Below are 14,064 nucleotides of genomic sequence, written 5' to 3' on the forward strand. Positions count from 1 at the left end.
CAGGTCTGGAAGCAGAGCGGCCGCCGCGGAGAGGCGAAAGGTGTAATACGAATCTTCAGGGATAATTAAGGCCGGAGTTACCCTCGGTGGAGCAGAGAGCGAAAGAGAGAACGAGAGAGACAGAGATTAGGGAGAGAAAGAGAAATGGATAAGAGAGCGAGCGAGAAGCTGGTTGGACTGTATATCCCAGACTCCCTTGCATCAGCTGTTGCATGGTGGTGGTAGCTAGTGGTGCTGGGGGATGGTCGTAGGATGGTGCGTCTGGAGCTGACTATAACAGCAGCAGTAAATGTAGGTCAGTTCCCAGCTGCCCAGTGCTGGAGACACAGCCTTGACCTCTGTGTTTGACCCTCGTTAGCTGTACATAGTTCATGTGAGTCATGTGAATACTGTAGAAATGTTACATTCTTACAGTGCATACCAAAAATGTGCCAGTGTATAAATAGATATCACTGTATTTCTGGAAGGTGAAAAACTCACAACCACCTTTTCACTTGCTCAAAAACCAGTTGGGAAATTTCTGTAGAGTGTTTTCTATGCACAACTCAGACAGAGCTTGCATTTCATATAGGAGATCATTGGCTGTGCTTATAACCCTCCTCCACTACATCACATACTGTATATCCTTACATCTATCACCAACCTTATGACTAACATCCTGCCTATGCTTTCAGCTGCATGTGGTTTCTGGAGCACGGAATATGAGCTACTTCCTGTGTGTTCATTCCAGGAATTCATGATCCCTCTCCTGTCTCTCCTCCAAATGTCGGTCAGGAGTGAGCTCTCATTAGGTTTCTACCAGGACACGGTGACCATGAAACTCAAATTCTGCTAATCGAGTGGCGGACGTCAGTAGTATTCCAGGACAAGTCCTGCGTGTCTCTCTTAGTGTGCGTGCCTGTGAGACAGATGGGTGCTGCGTAATTGCGTTTGCAAAGGGAGTTGACTAGTGGGCTGATTGGGTTAGTGGGGTATCTTGGGAGGCTGGCTTCATTACTATCTGTTAGTCTCTTCTCCCTACATTGGCTCACAGACGACTATTTTACCCTCTTTGTCTCTGACATCCAACTGTTTCATTAAAAGTTAACGTCTTCGACTGCTCTTTTTATTGAAGTGGAACCTTCCATTTCCCCAGCACAAGGCCTGCGGCAAATGGGCCCACTGAATGATGAACATGTCTGCAGCGCCTCCTCTGTAGCTTGCAGCTGTAAACAAAATCACTTAAATATCAGTGCAGTAGAAAACTGCAGCTCAAACCGTCTCTTATCATTTAGACTCCATATCTGTTATTTTTTTGTTTTCTCTCAGATCCTGAAGTCGTCAAGTGCCCAGTCTCCCATCAAAGAACGGAGCAGAGGCAAGTCTCTCTCCCCCCGCCGCCGACAGAGCAGCCCCCAAAGACGCCACATCCACCGGAGAGACAAGTCGTAAGTATCCCTGGGAATCAATCTCGAGTTATTAGCATCACTGAGACAGAAGCTGGAAGATGGAATGGCCTTTCTTAGGTAGTTTTACATTGACATCTCAACACTTCCTAACAATTAGGGAGAGTTCACATCAGGTTACTTTAAAATCTAATTGGTTTAATGTTCAATGGTCACAAATTGCAATATATATAATATAGATCAGATTGGATATGCATGAGTGAAATGTATAATTCATAGAAATCAACTGTTGATCAACTATAAAAGCTCTCAATGCCCCATCTTGATTACTTGGCTTGATGCTATTATGTTAGAGAGAGATGAATTGGCTGGAATGTTTTCCATCTTGTTTTTGTATTAACGAGGGCTGGCACACTTTCTGAAGTTGCTGAAATCTGAGGTGTTAACAGAGTCTTTGTTTTCTGTAGACTATTGCAGTTCTCTTCTTCTATCAACCCTCTTTCCCTGTCTTGCTTCCTGGCTAAGGAACCCAGTTCATGTAGAGTTCAGTCTATCACACTCTTGTCAGCTCCAGTTAGAGGAAACTGTGAGGACTAAGAAGCAGGACTAGATCAGATACTGACATTAGCTAATCTGGGTGAATTTGGAGTACGGAGTTCACTTTTAAGCACACTGGCTTCAGTGTGTAGGCGAGGGAGTGAATGTGTGCAATGTGCATGCCTATGGTATGTAGCCTACGCGTGAGTGTATACTGGGTTGATGGTCCATTCTGACAGCACAGCAGCATAATCACAGGGAAAAGTGTTCGTGTTCTGAAAGCCCCAGCCAGGCCAGCATAGTGTCTCTTATAGAAGGAATGTGTTCACTCCTATTATCACTCACCAGCACACTGGGAGGATTCAGGAAGACCCTGCCCTAACAAAGGGGCTGCTGGGATATGTGCACTGTTGAGTGGAGTTGGAAGATGTTGCCCTTCCCCACGAACCACTGATACAGAGTCAGATCTTGTCTCATCCTCTATTGGTTAAGTTTAGGAATGGGGCTAGTGTAATCCTAGATCTGTGTTGAAGGGCAACTTCTACCTCAATTCTGTGCAGAAGGCATCCTGGGATTTATGCATGGACTTCCATTTCCCATAATTCCTCTGGGCTATGCTTAAGTCTGCTGTTGACTGAGCATGTCACACAGAGATAGACAGAGTAACTGGACTGGAAGTGTTGTCAAGGGAGTTTCTCTGACAAGATGGAGGCTCGGAGAGAAGCTCTGGAGAGTCACCTGTCTCCCACTCTCACTGATACTTTATTTAAAACCAAACTAGATTTGTTGTAGCACTCACACACATGCACACACACGCAAGCACACGCAAGCACACACACACACACACACACACACACACACACACACACACACACACACACACACACACACACACACACACACACACACACACACACACACACACACACACACACACACACACACACACACACACACACACACACACACACACACACACACACACACACACACACACACACGCAGTGCCCTGTTGCTATCTTGCGAGATGATAGCCCTCTTCTCCCATCCTCCTGGCCTGGTTTGGTCTCCTCTCAGCTGGCAGAGGGCAGGCAGAGGCTCTGGGCCTGACTCAGTGCAGCAGCTGCAGCGTCGCTCAGAGAACACACACGGAGAGGAGGATCCACATGCATGAGACAGATGCCTTCTGGTAATCCCCAGCCCATCTCCGACAGCTTGATACTTGGTTTTTATCATAGTACCAATCATCTCAGCAACCCAAAGCCTAATGATGTAACCCACACCCCTGTTGGAATGGACACAGTGAAATGGCCAGGGGATTTCTGTCATGCCTGCATTACGGGTATGTGTGATGTGATTTGACATGATAGGAAACCTTTTATCCTTTGGCATCTGGTGTGTGTGTGCGTGGTTTTGTGCGTGTGCACGCTTGTTTGTGTGTGTGCGTGCCTGCTTACGTACATTTATATGTGTGTATGCGTTTGTGAATGTGTGTCCGTGCGTGTGCGTAATCACCCCTTGAAGTGGCTTCTACACCGTAGTAATTGAGAACAATGAAGTACATCGTCTATCCTGACAGACCAAAGGAGTGGGAGGGGGCTCTAAGAGAACAACAGTGACATTTAAAGAGGGGCTTCAGGCCAAGGTCTATGTGTTCAGCACCACCCCCCAATCTGACAGTTATTTTGGGCCTGTTCTTAGACACCCACTTCTCTGCCTGTCGCCTCCTGTGAGATGTTAATTATTGAGGAAGAGTTTTTTCCACCCCCTGATATGTCCTCGTGTCCCATGTCTTACCATGTCGCCCCCTAGGGAGCAGTGTCCCTCTGTCACAATATATTAAATAATTCCCCTCAAATCCAGACGCAACCGACATAGTCTATCCATGTTATAGAAATGTTTATCCAGCCAGTGCCTCAGAAAATGTCATCAGCAGTCAGAGTTTGTGTACAAAGAGTGGAGAGTAACTCTAACAGATCTCTGGAAGCCTGCTTAATGCCCTCCCTCCATCCACTGCCTGCTCATCGAGTGGCGCCGCTCGGAGATTTGTAGATATTGGGTTTGTTTAATGGGGCGAATGTGCGCTGCCAAATAACATTGATTTGTGAAGACTGGATTTTTATTCCCACAGTGGTTTATGAACGTATTAAATCTAATTGGTTAAATGGTGAATAAAAGCTACACTGAGAGCGTGATGTATCCCTGAATAGCTTGGAAAATCCCCTCCTGTTGTGGATGGTTCACTAGATGAACCCATACATGTGTTAGCAGTGCCGTTAAAAAGACGGAATCAGGAGGTAATGCACTCTATGCAGTTATCCAGAGCTCTGCTCAGCAGGTGGTTTCAGCTCATAGCGATCCTTCTCATACACACAGACATGTAAAGCTGAGAGAAAGGCTGAAATGAACTTCACTTAATAGACAAAGACTTTGCAGTAGATGCAAGTTGAAGATAGAGGTGAACTAGTCTCCATGGCGATGAAGGTCTATGATGGGGTATGTATGAATATTGTATTCCTCCTTGGGATCTTCCTCTCAGGCAAAGGAAAGCAGCAGTCAGACAGGGAGACAGAATGCTCCAGGGCAGCGCTCTACTCTATCACTCTGTGTCACTGTCATCTGGCTTTATCAATTAGAGGTTTAGCCCACTCTCCAAGAAACCTTTGCTTTTGAAGGAAATACATTTTAGAGTCTGTGACGACCCTCCCACTCTGTCTGCCGTATTCTGTCTTTGTTCTTGTTTCCTTATTAGGATGACGGTGGGCGGAGTTGAGAGGGTCGTCAGCTACATGGGAAACACCTGGGCCAGGTGTCTCCCAGGATAAATAGACCTCTTCCACATTCATGGAGGAGACTCTCTCCATGCAGACACCTTTTGTAGATTGTGTTGTGGTTCTTGGTGGCCTTTTGTTTGTTTGTTTGCTTTGGCACCTTTCATCACCCTGCATTATCACATTCATGCATGCAAACACTCACTTACACTACTGATTACTGATTACACACACCATTGGATATTTTCCTTAGTTGCTTTAGTTAATAAATATATATTTTGCTACTCCTTATCTCCACGTTGTCTCCCTTTGTTACGGGCTTTGAGCCGGTTCGTGACAAGTGGGGGCTCATCCGGGATCTTTGAACTATTGGTTTGGGAGACCGTGGAGGTACGTGTTTGGTTTGAATATGGTGTTTGAGTGTGATCGGCCCAGTATTGGTTACCTTTGTTGTTTGGTTTGTGTGCTGCGTTGGAGAGAGTATAATGGTTAGTTTCCAGGCCTTGCCTAGCCTGGAAACTTGTTCTACTCTCTGTTGGGAAGTCAGTCTGAGGAGGTGAGTAAATTGGCTGTGTACCTCGGTAGGAGATTTGTGTAGGGTAGTGGAACTTGCTACCCGGAGCTGTAGCCTTTTTCCCCTGATAGGCTTAGCGACGTGTTTCAATTTTGGACATGTTGGGCATGGTTAAATGTTTGTTATTTTTGTGTGGTGTCTGTGGACTGAGCAGTTGTCTCGGGGGCACATCTGTGGCTTGGTGGAATTTGCCAGCATGCTGGGGAGTTCTATTTCCTTGCCAGCGGGCTACAGTGCGTAAATACCCACCGCAAATCTGCACGAAGACTAGGGTTGAGTTATTGTAGGTTTTGGGGAAGCTCTGTATCTAATCTCTCTTCTGTGGTGCTCAGGGTGATTGTCATTTCTCTGGTTGTGGTCTGATGTGCTCAGCAGAGGAGTTGAGGAAGATTATTTACTTATGACTATGGTGTCTCATGTATACAAGTTCATTCGCTTTCCATCAGAGGACCTGTTAGAATTATGTACTTAAGAACAGCTGTTGAAGATCTCTGAACACTACAAGCTTAAATGATTGAAATTAGTGAAATTCTGTTTCGTTGGAAGTGACTATGAATCGTTGGAAGTGACTATGAATCGTTGGAAGTGACTATGAATCGTTGGAAGTGACTATGAATCGTTGGAAGTGACTATGAATCGTTGGAAGTGACTATGAATCGTTGGAAGTGACTATGAATCGTTGGAAGTGACTATGAATCGTTGGAAGTGACTATGAATCGTTGGGAGTTGTAAAAATTAAGAAGGACCCTGATGTTCTTTTCGTTGGAGTTTGTAGCTGTTGGTCTTTTGTGCCATGTTCCTGAATGTTTACGTGACTGACCATTGTTTCGGGTTGTCATGTTCTATCTTTCCTGTCTGTTCCCTCCTGGTCTTGTGTTCTTCTTTCCTCTTAAATATTGCTTCCTATGCGCAAAGGTTGCTGAGGTCTGGGGAGGAGGAGGTTGGATGGGGCAGGTGGAGGTGTGAACACATAACCCCTCACCAATTTGGGACGCAGAGGCCTGTGTCAATTTGGGACGCGGGAGGCCTGTGTCAATTTGGGACGCGGGAGGCCTGTGTCAATTTGGGACGCGGGAGGCCTGTGTCAATTTGGGACGCGGGAGGCCTGTGTCAATTTGGGACGCGGGAGGCCTGTGTCAATTTGGGACGCGGGAGGCCTGTGTCAATTTGGGACGCGGGAGGCCTGTGTCAATTTGGGACGCGGGAGGCCTGTGTCAATTTGGGACGCGGGAGGCCTGTGTCAATTTGGGACGCGGGAGGCCTGTGTCAATTTGGGACGCGGGAGGCCTGTGTCAATTTGGGACGCGGGAGGCCTGTGTCAATTTGGGACGCGGGAGGCCTGTGTCAATTTGGGACGCGGGAGGCCTGTGTCAATTTGGGACGCGGGAGGCCTGTGTCAATTTGGGACGCGGGAGGCCTGTGTCAATTTGGGACGCGGGAGGCTGGTATGTTGTTCCGGGGTCCTTGTTGGTCCCCGGTTTTATGGGGGGGAATGTGACGACCCTCCCACTCTGTCTGCCGTATTCTGTCTTTGTTCTTGTTTCCTTATTAGGATGACGGTGGGCGGAGTTGAGAGGGTCGTCAGCTACATGGGAAACACCTGGGCCAGGTATCTCCCAGGATAAATAGACCTCTTCCACATTCATGTAGGAGACTCTCTCCATGCAGACACCTTTTGTAGATTGTGTTGTGGTTCTTGGTGGCCTTTTGTTTGTTTGCTTTGGCACCTTTCATCACCCTGCATTATCACATTCATGCATGCAAACACTCACTTACACTACTGATTACTGATTACACACACCATTGGATATTTTCCTTAGTTGCTTTAGTTAATAAATATATATTTTGCTACTCCTTATCTCCACGTTGTCTCCCTTTGTTACGGGCTTTGAGCCGGTTCGTGACAAGTCTCTAGACCCACCCGGTTTCTTAATATCAAATGCAAGGTAATTCTAATGGACTACAATACTGCATGTAAACCTGTTTTCGGAGAAGTTAAATATTCAGTGATGTTGTTGAGACAAGGAAAGCTAAGAGTGGTCAGACCAAGGGCCTTGTCATTGTCATTACTGTTTGTATCTCCTACTATCTTTCCTTTATAGCTGTACATTGTAGAGGCAGCCTGTACAGTAGATTGGCTGGCTGTTGTCAGTTCTGTATGGGCTGTGGTGGGTGTTGTCTATTCTGTGGTGGGCTAGGTGTTGTCTATTCTGTGGTGGGCTAGGTGTCGTCTGTTCTGCGGTGGGACGGGTGTCGTCTGTTCTGCGGTGGGACGGGTGTCGTCTGTTCTGCGGTGGGACGGGTGTCGTCTGTTCTGCGGTGGGACGGGTGTCGTCTGTTCTGCGGTGGGACGGGTGTCGTCTGTTCTGCGGTGGGACGGGTGTCGTCTGTTCTGCGGTGGGACGGGTGTCGTCTGTTCTGCGGTGGGACGGGTGTCGTCTGTTCTGCGGTGGGACGGGGGTCGTCTGTTCTGCGGGGGACGGGGGTCGTCTGTGCTGCGGTGGGGCGGGTGTCGTCTGTTCTGTGGTGGGACGGGTCAAATCAAATTTATTTGCCACATACACATGGTTAGCAGTTGTTAATGCGAGTGTAGCGAAATGCTTGTGCTTCTAGTTCCGATAATGCAGTAATAACCAGCGAGTAATCTCACCTAACAATTCCAAAACTACTACCTTATACACACAAGTGTAAAGGGATAAAGAATATATACATAAAGATATATGAATGCGTGATGGTACAGAATGGCATAGGCAAGATGCAGTAGATGGTATTGAGTACAGTATATACATATGAGATGAGTAATGTAGGGTATGTAAACAAAGTGGCATAGTTTAAAGTGGCTAGTGATACATGTATTACATAAAGATGCAGTAGATGATATAGAGTACAGTATATACATATGAGATGAGTAATGTAGGGTATGTAAACATTACATTAAGTAGCATTGTTTAAAGTGGCTAGTGATATATTTTACATCAATTTCCATCAATTCCCATTATTAAAATGGCTGGAGTTGAGTCAGTGTGTTGGCAGCAGCCACTCAATGTTAGTGGTGGCTGTTTAACAGTCTGATGGCCTTCAGATAGAAGCTGTTTTTCAGTCTCCCTGCTTTGATGCACCTGTACTGACCTCGCCTTCTGGATGATATCAGGGTGAACAGGCAGTGGCTCGGGTGGTTGTTGTCCTTGATGATCTTTATGGCCTTCCTGTGACATCGGGTGGTGTAGGTGTCCTGGAGGGCAGGTAGTTTGCCCCCAGTGATGCGTTGTGCAGACCTCACTACCCTCTGTAGAGCCTTATGGTTGTGTGCGGAGCAGTTGCCGTACCAGGCGGTGATACAGCCCGACAGGATGCTCTCGATTGTGCATCTGTAGAAGCTTGTGAGTGTTTTTAGTGACAAGCTAAATTTCTTCAGCCTCCTGAGGTTGAAGAGGTGCTGCTGCGGCTTCTTCACGACGCTGTCTGTGTGGGTGGACCAATTCAGTTTGTCCGTGATGTGTACGCCGAGGAACTTAAAACTTACTACCCTCTCCACTACTGTCCCATCGATGTGGATAGGGGGTTGCTCCCTCTGCTGTTTTCTGAAGTCCACAATCATCTCCTTTGTTTTGTTGACTTTGAGTGTGAGGTTATTTTCCTGACACCACACTCCGAGGGCCCTCACCTCCTCCCTGTAGGCCGTCTCGTCGTTGTTGGTAATCAAGCCTACCACTGTAGTGTCGTCCGCAAACTTAATGATTGAGTTGAAGGCGTGCGTGGCCACGCAGTCGTGGGTGAACAGGGAGTACATGAGAGGGCTCAGAACGCACCCTTGTAGGTCCCCAGTGTTGAGGATCAGTGGGGTGGAGATGTTGTTACCTACACTCACCACCTGGGGGTGGCCCGTCAGGAAGTCCAGTACCCAGTTGCACAGGGCGGGGTCGAGACCCAGGGTCTCGAGCTTAATGACGAGGTTGGAGGGTACTATGGTGTTAAATGCTGAGCTGTAGTGAATGAACAGCATTCTCACAAAGTTATTCCTCTTGTCAAGAAAGGTTAGGGCAGTGTGCAGTGTGGTGGTGATTGCGTCGTCTGTGGACCTATTGGGGCGGTAAGCAAATTGGAGTGGGTCTAGAGTGTCAGGTAGGGTGGAGGTGATATGGTCCTTGACTAGTCTCTCAAAGCACTTCATGATGACGGAAGTGAGTGCTACGGGGCGGTAGTCGTTTATCTCAGTTACCTTAGCTTTCTTGGGAACAGGGACAATGGTGGCCCTCTTGAAGCATGTGGGAACAGCAGACTGGGATAAGGATTGATTGAATATGTCCGTAAACACACCAGCCAGCTGGTCTGCGCATGCTCTGAGGACGCGGCTGGGGATGCCGTCTGGGCCTGCAGTCTTGCGAGGGTTAACACGTTTAAATGTTTTACTCACGTATGCTGCAGTGAAGGAGAGTCCGCAGGTTTTGGTTGCGGACCGTGTAGTGGGATGTCTATTCTGTAGTGGGCTGGGTGTCGTCTCTTCTGCGGTGGGCTTGGTGTCGTCTATTCTGAGGTGGGCTGGGTGTTGTCAATTCTGTAGTGGGCTGTGGTGAGCTGGGTGTTGTCTATTCTGTAGCGTGCTGGTGTTGCCAGTTCTATAATTGGCTGGGTGTCTGTTCTGTAGTGGGCTGGGCTGACTGCTGTGTCTGTCCTTGTGCCTCTCCCCTCCCCTCCCCTCCCCTCCCCTCCCCTCCCCTCCCCTCCCCTTCTTTCCTCCTCTCATCTTCTCTCCTCTCCTCTCGTCTTCTCTCCTCTTCTCTCCTCTCCTCTATTATTCTTTAACAAAGCTCTTTGTTCAACAGTGTGTAATCAGCTGTGAAAGCCATGCATAGGCTGTGATCCTTACAGGGGCTCAATCAACACAGTTGTAATTGTTTTGATCAGCACTGAAACAAAGCCTACCAACAGGTAATTTGTGCCCTCCCAGAGGACTTGGTGAAGTCTACAGGCTTTAGTCTGAATAGCTAAGCAGAGTGGTGTTTCTCTGTGTTGAGGAATGATGTTCATTCCGTGGCCTGTGGTGAAGGATGGGCTGTTAACCAGAGCTGCTTGGAAGCCACTGTGTGAGAATGGTGTACTCAGAGAAAGTTGACGCCTTTCTGGCTGACTGATCGACTGACTGGGTGTGCTGGGTGTTGAAATCCTGGGCTCTGTGCTCCCCCTCTCCCTGGAAGACAGAATGCTGTTGATCAGATCACCAGGGGAGGGAGTAGGTGTGCTGTCCAAGGCACTGAGGAAGTAGTCTTAGATACACATATACCAGCATACACACACACGCACACGCTTATACCGCCTGCATTGTCGGACTGGTTTGATGTTGAGATGAGTTCTTTGCTCGCTCTCTCTGGCAGAGGGAGCTGGGGGAGATGGAAATCAATGGGAAAGGATGGTGAGCAGGAAATGCACTCTGAGGGAGGGAATGGAGTGAGAGAAGCACAGGCAGGAGAAGTGCTTTCAGGGCTTCATGTCAAGCAGAATATTGAACACCGAAGACATTCGAAGGGAAATGGGAAACCTTTGTTACTTTGGAGAGAGCTTATTTATGAAGGTCTAACCCATAAGCCTCTTTAGAAATACCTCTTCTCTTTGATCTCTGGACTGAAAAGTATTTTTGTCAGAGGGAAGGTGCTGTGCGTGTGGTTATTTAGGGCTTGTGTGTCTGTGTGTAAGCATGATAGCAGTGACAGGGGAAGTGGAGCAGTGTGGGGCTGAGCTGAAGGGACACCACCATCACAAAGCAGGATTAAAAAGAGATGACTGGCTGACTGAGACCTACCCGCTGCTTCACACTCCAGACCCTTCTCTTCTTTCTCTCTCCCTCTCTACTCCCTTTCTATCTGCCCTCTGCCTCTCTTTATTCCACTCCATCTTCCTCCATGAAGTTATTGAGTGGGTCAGAGGTGTCCAATACTGTAATCACTTCAATATGAAGTTATTGAGTGGGTCAGAGGTGTCCACTACTGTAATCACTTCAATATGAAGTTATTGAGTGGGTCAGAGGTGTCCACTACTGTAATCACTTCAATAGGAAGTTATTGAGTGGGTCTGAGGTGTCCAATACTGTAATCACTTCAATAGGAAGTTATTGAGTGGGTCAGAGGTGTCCACTACTGTAATCACTTCAATAGGAAGTTATTGAGTGGGTCTGAGGTGTCCAATACTGTAATCACTTCAATATGAAGTTATTGAGTGGGTCTGAGGTGTCCACTACTGTAATCACTTCAATAGGAAGTTATTGAGTGGGTCTGAGGTGTCCAATACTGTAATCACTTCAATATGAAGTTATTGAGTGGGTCTGAGGTGTCCACTACTGTAATCACTTCAATAGGAAGTTATTGAGTGGGTCTGAGGTGTCCACTATTGTAATCACTTCAATAGGAAGTTATTGAGTGGGTCTGAGGTGTCCAATACTGTAATCACTTCAATAGGAAGTTATTGAGTGGGTCTGAGGTGTCCACTACTGTAATCACTTCAATAGGAAGTTATTGAGTGGGTCTGAGGTGTCCAATACTGTAATCACTTCAATAGGAAGTTATTGAGTGGGTCTGAGGTGTCCAATACTGTAATCACTTCAATAGGAAGTTATTGAGTGGGTCTGAGGTGTCCACTACTGTAATCACTTCAATAGGAAGTTATTGAGTGGGTCAGAGGTGTCCACTACTGTAATCTCTATCTCTCCTCTATCTCTCCTATCTATCTATCTCTCTCCTATCTATCTATCTATCTATCTATCAGTCCTGCGGCTCTGGATCGAAAGCCTGCAGAACTCAGCACTTTGACCGACGGCTACCAGATCCGCATCTGAGACTCCTTGGAACTGGTCTGCATTCTCCTGGTCTTCACTCTGACCACCCAGTCCACCTCACACACCCTCAAATATGTTCACCTGACATTGTGTATATCATAATTATAAAGTATTTATAGGGTTTTGCCAGCAGCCTCTTCTGTAGGGTGAAGATGATGACATTATGCTAAACTGGAGGCAGACATCTAGTAGGAACACGTACATTGAATATATCAAAGGTATATATTTCCTGTCCTTCATGACCAGACGAACAAAAGCCTGAACAAGAGGTGTGTTTCATTATACACCTCCACACATGCATTAGCCACATACATTTGCATACATATCTATTATGTTTTTAAGGAAGGACTGATGCCTAAATTGCATGAAGACATCATATCAAGACCTCTCATGCGTTTAGAGAAGTACATATGTTGGATTCTCTACATGGTTTTTAAAAAATCTGTTTTTTGTATAGCCTGTGTGCTTTTGTGTAGGAGAGCAACAGTCACATTTCATTTACTTTTACAATGTGAAGATTCATTTTTTAAAACAGAGTCTGTGGGTTAAAAAAATAGCCGACAGTATGCTGACGTTATGTAAAAAGGGTCAAATAGTGTGACTGATCATCTATTTTTTTCAATATAATTAATATATAGACTGAAAGGTTGTTGTAATGCCTAAATATGTAGAGGATGTTAAGTAATCTGCTGGGCTGAGTTGTAGTCCGTGTGATGATGTGGGAAGTGAAAGGGTGAGGGGAGAAAGAGAGAAGAGTTGGAGGAAACAGGATGTACTGTAGGCTTGAGGTGAGGGGAACAGAGAGGTGCCAAAGACCAGGGCAGTCAAGCAGAGAGCCTGCTGAGTACTCTGCTAAACCCCAGCCCTGACACTCGGTTAGATTATCCCCCCCTGTCTCTGTCTCTATAGACCCTCCTCTCTCACAGATACAGTGCTGGGCCCGGTTTCCCAAAAGCATTTTAAGGCTAAGTTCAACATTAGAACCATCGCTTAAGATGCTTTTGGGAAACCTGGCCCAGATCAATTAATCTTTTATGGAAATCAAAGCTTGTGACAATGATGCTTTGGAGTTTAGCCGGAACATGACCTTTTTAATCCCAAGAGAATTTGACCGTAACGTGTTGCTTCAAATGTCAACTCTGTTACACCTCAGCATACAGACATATACAAAAACATGTCTGATAATATTATGTAGCTCCTAACCTGAGGCCTTTCTGAATCCTATCACAGAATCTTGAAGTTAAGAATGCAAATACTGAACACCACAAGACAGACACATCAGTCAAATCAAGGCTTCTATGCCATCTCAACTGCCATGATGCGGTGTTGAAGACTGTTTCCATTTTTTTTGTAGTATTCAAAAGTCATCAGATATCCAGGAGGGTGCCAACTGAACAATATGACATTTTATAGCTTTTGGTTAAACAAGCTATGCACATCAAACGGAAATGATAAATCATTGTATGTCTTCCTCAATCTAAATAGTTTCGAGATTGCAGCAGAATTGAAATCCAGTCTCATTTTCTTGAATCCTGAACGAGCTGAGAACATATCAGTTCTTATGTTTCTAATTAACATTTTTTATTCTAACGATCAAATTGTGAATGGTGCTGCTAGTCTGACAGTATACCATCAAGGCCAACACTATTGGCACCAGCCGTCTGAAAGACTATAAGCACAAAATAACCAGCTTAATATACATGGCCAAAAGTATATGTATTGGTGAATTTGGCTGTTTCAGTCACACCCGTTGCTGACAGGTGTATAAATCGAGCACACGGCCATGCAATCTCCATAGACAAACATTGGCAGTAGAATGGCCAATACTGAAGAGCTCAGTGACTTCAATGTGGCACTGTCATAGGATGCCACCTTTCCAACAAGACAGTTTATCAAATTTCTGCCGTGCTAGTGCTATCCCGGTCAACTGTAAGTGCTGTTATTGGGAAGTGGAAATGTGCTGAAGCGTGT

General features: G+C 46.3%; 1 protein-coding gene across 4 annotated transcripts in view; it reads left to right on the forward strand.

Moving 5' to 3' along the window:
* The window catches only part of vash2 (vasohibin 2), a 53,061-nt gene that overhangs the window by 24,050 nt on the left and 14,947 nt on the right, over positions 1–14,064 (forward strand). For 3 of the 4 annotated variants that reach the window (XM_046291638.1, XM_046291635.1, XM_046291636.1), the window contains one exon: positions 1,309–1,427. In XM_046291638.1, coding sequence (XP_046147594.1) covers positions 1,309–1,427 — 119 coding nt within the window. Of the gene's footprint in view, positions 1–1,308; positions 1,428–12,023; positions 13,891–14,064 lie in introns of those variants that run through there. The other variant, XM_046291637.1, reaches the window with a different exon arrangement.

Source organism: Oncorhynchus gorbuscha, linkage group LG12, assembly GCF_021184085.1.
Source record: "Oncorhynchus gorbuscha isolate QuinsamMale2020 ecotype Even-year linkage group LG12, OgorEven_v1.0, whole genome shotgun sequence".
NCBI lineage: Eukaryota > Metazoa > Chordata > Actinopteri > Salmoniformes > Salmonidae > Oncorhynchus > Oncorhynchus gorbuscha.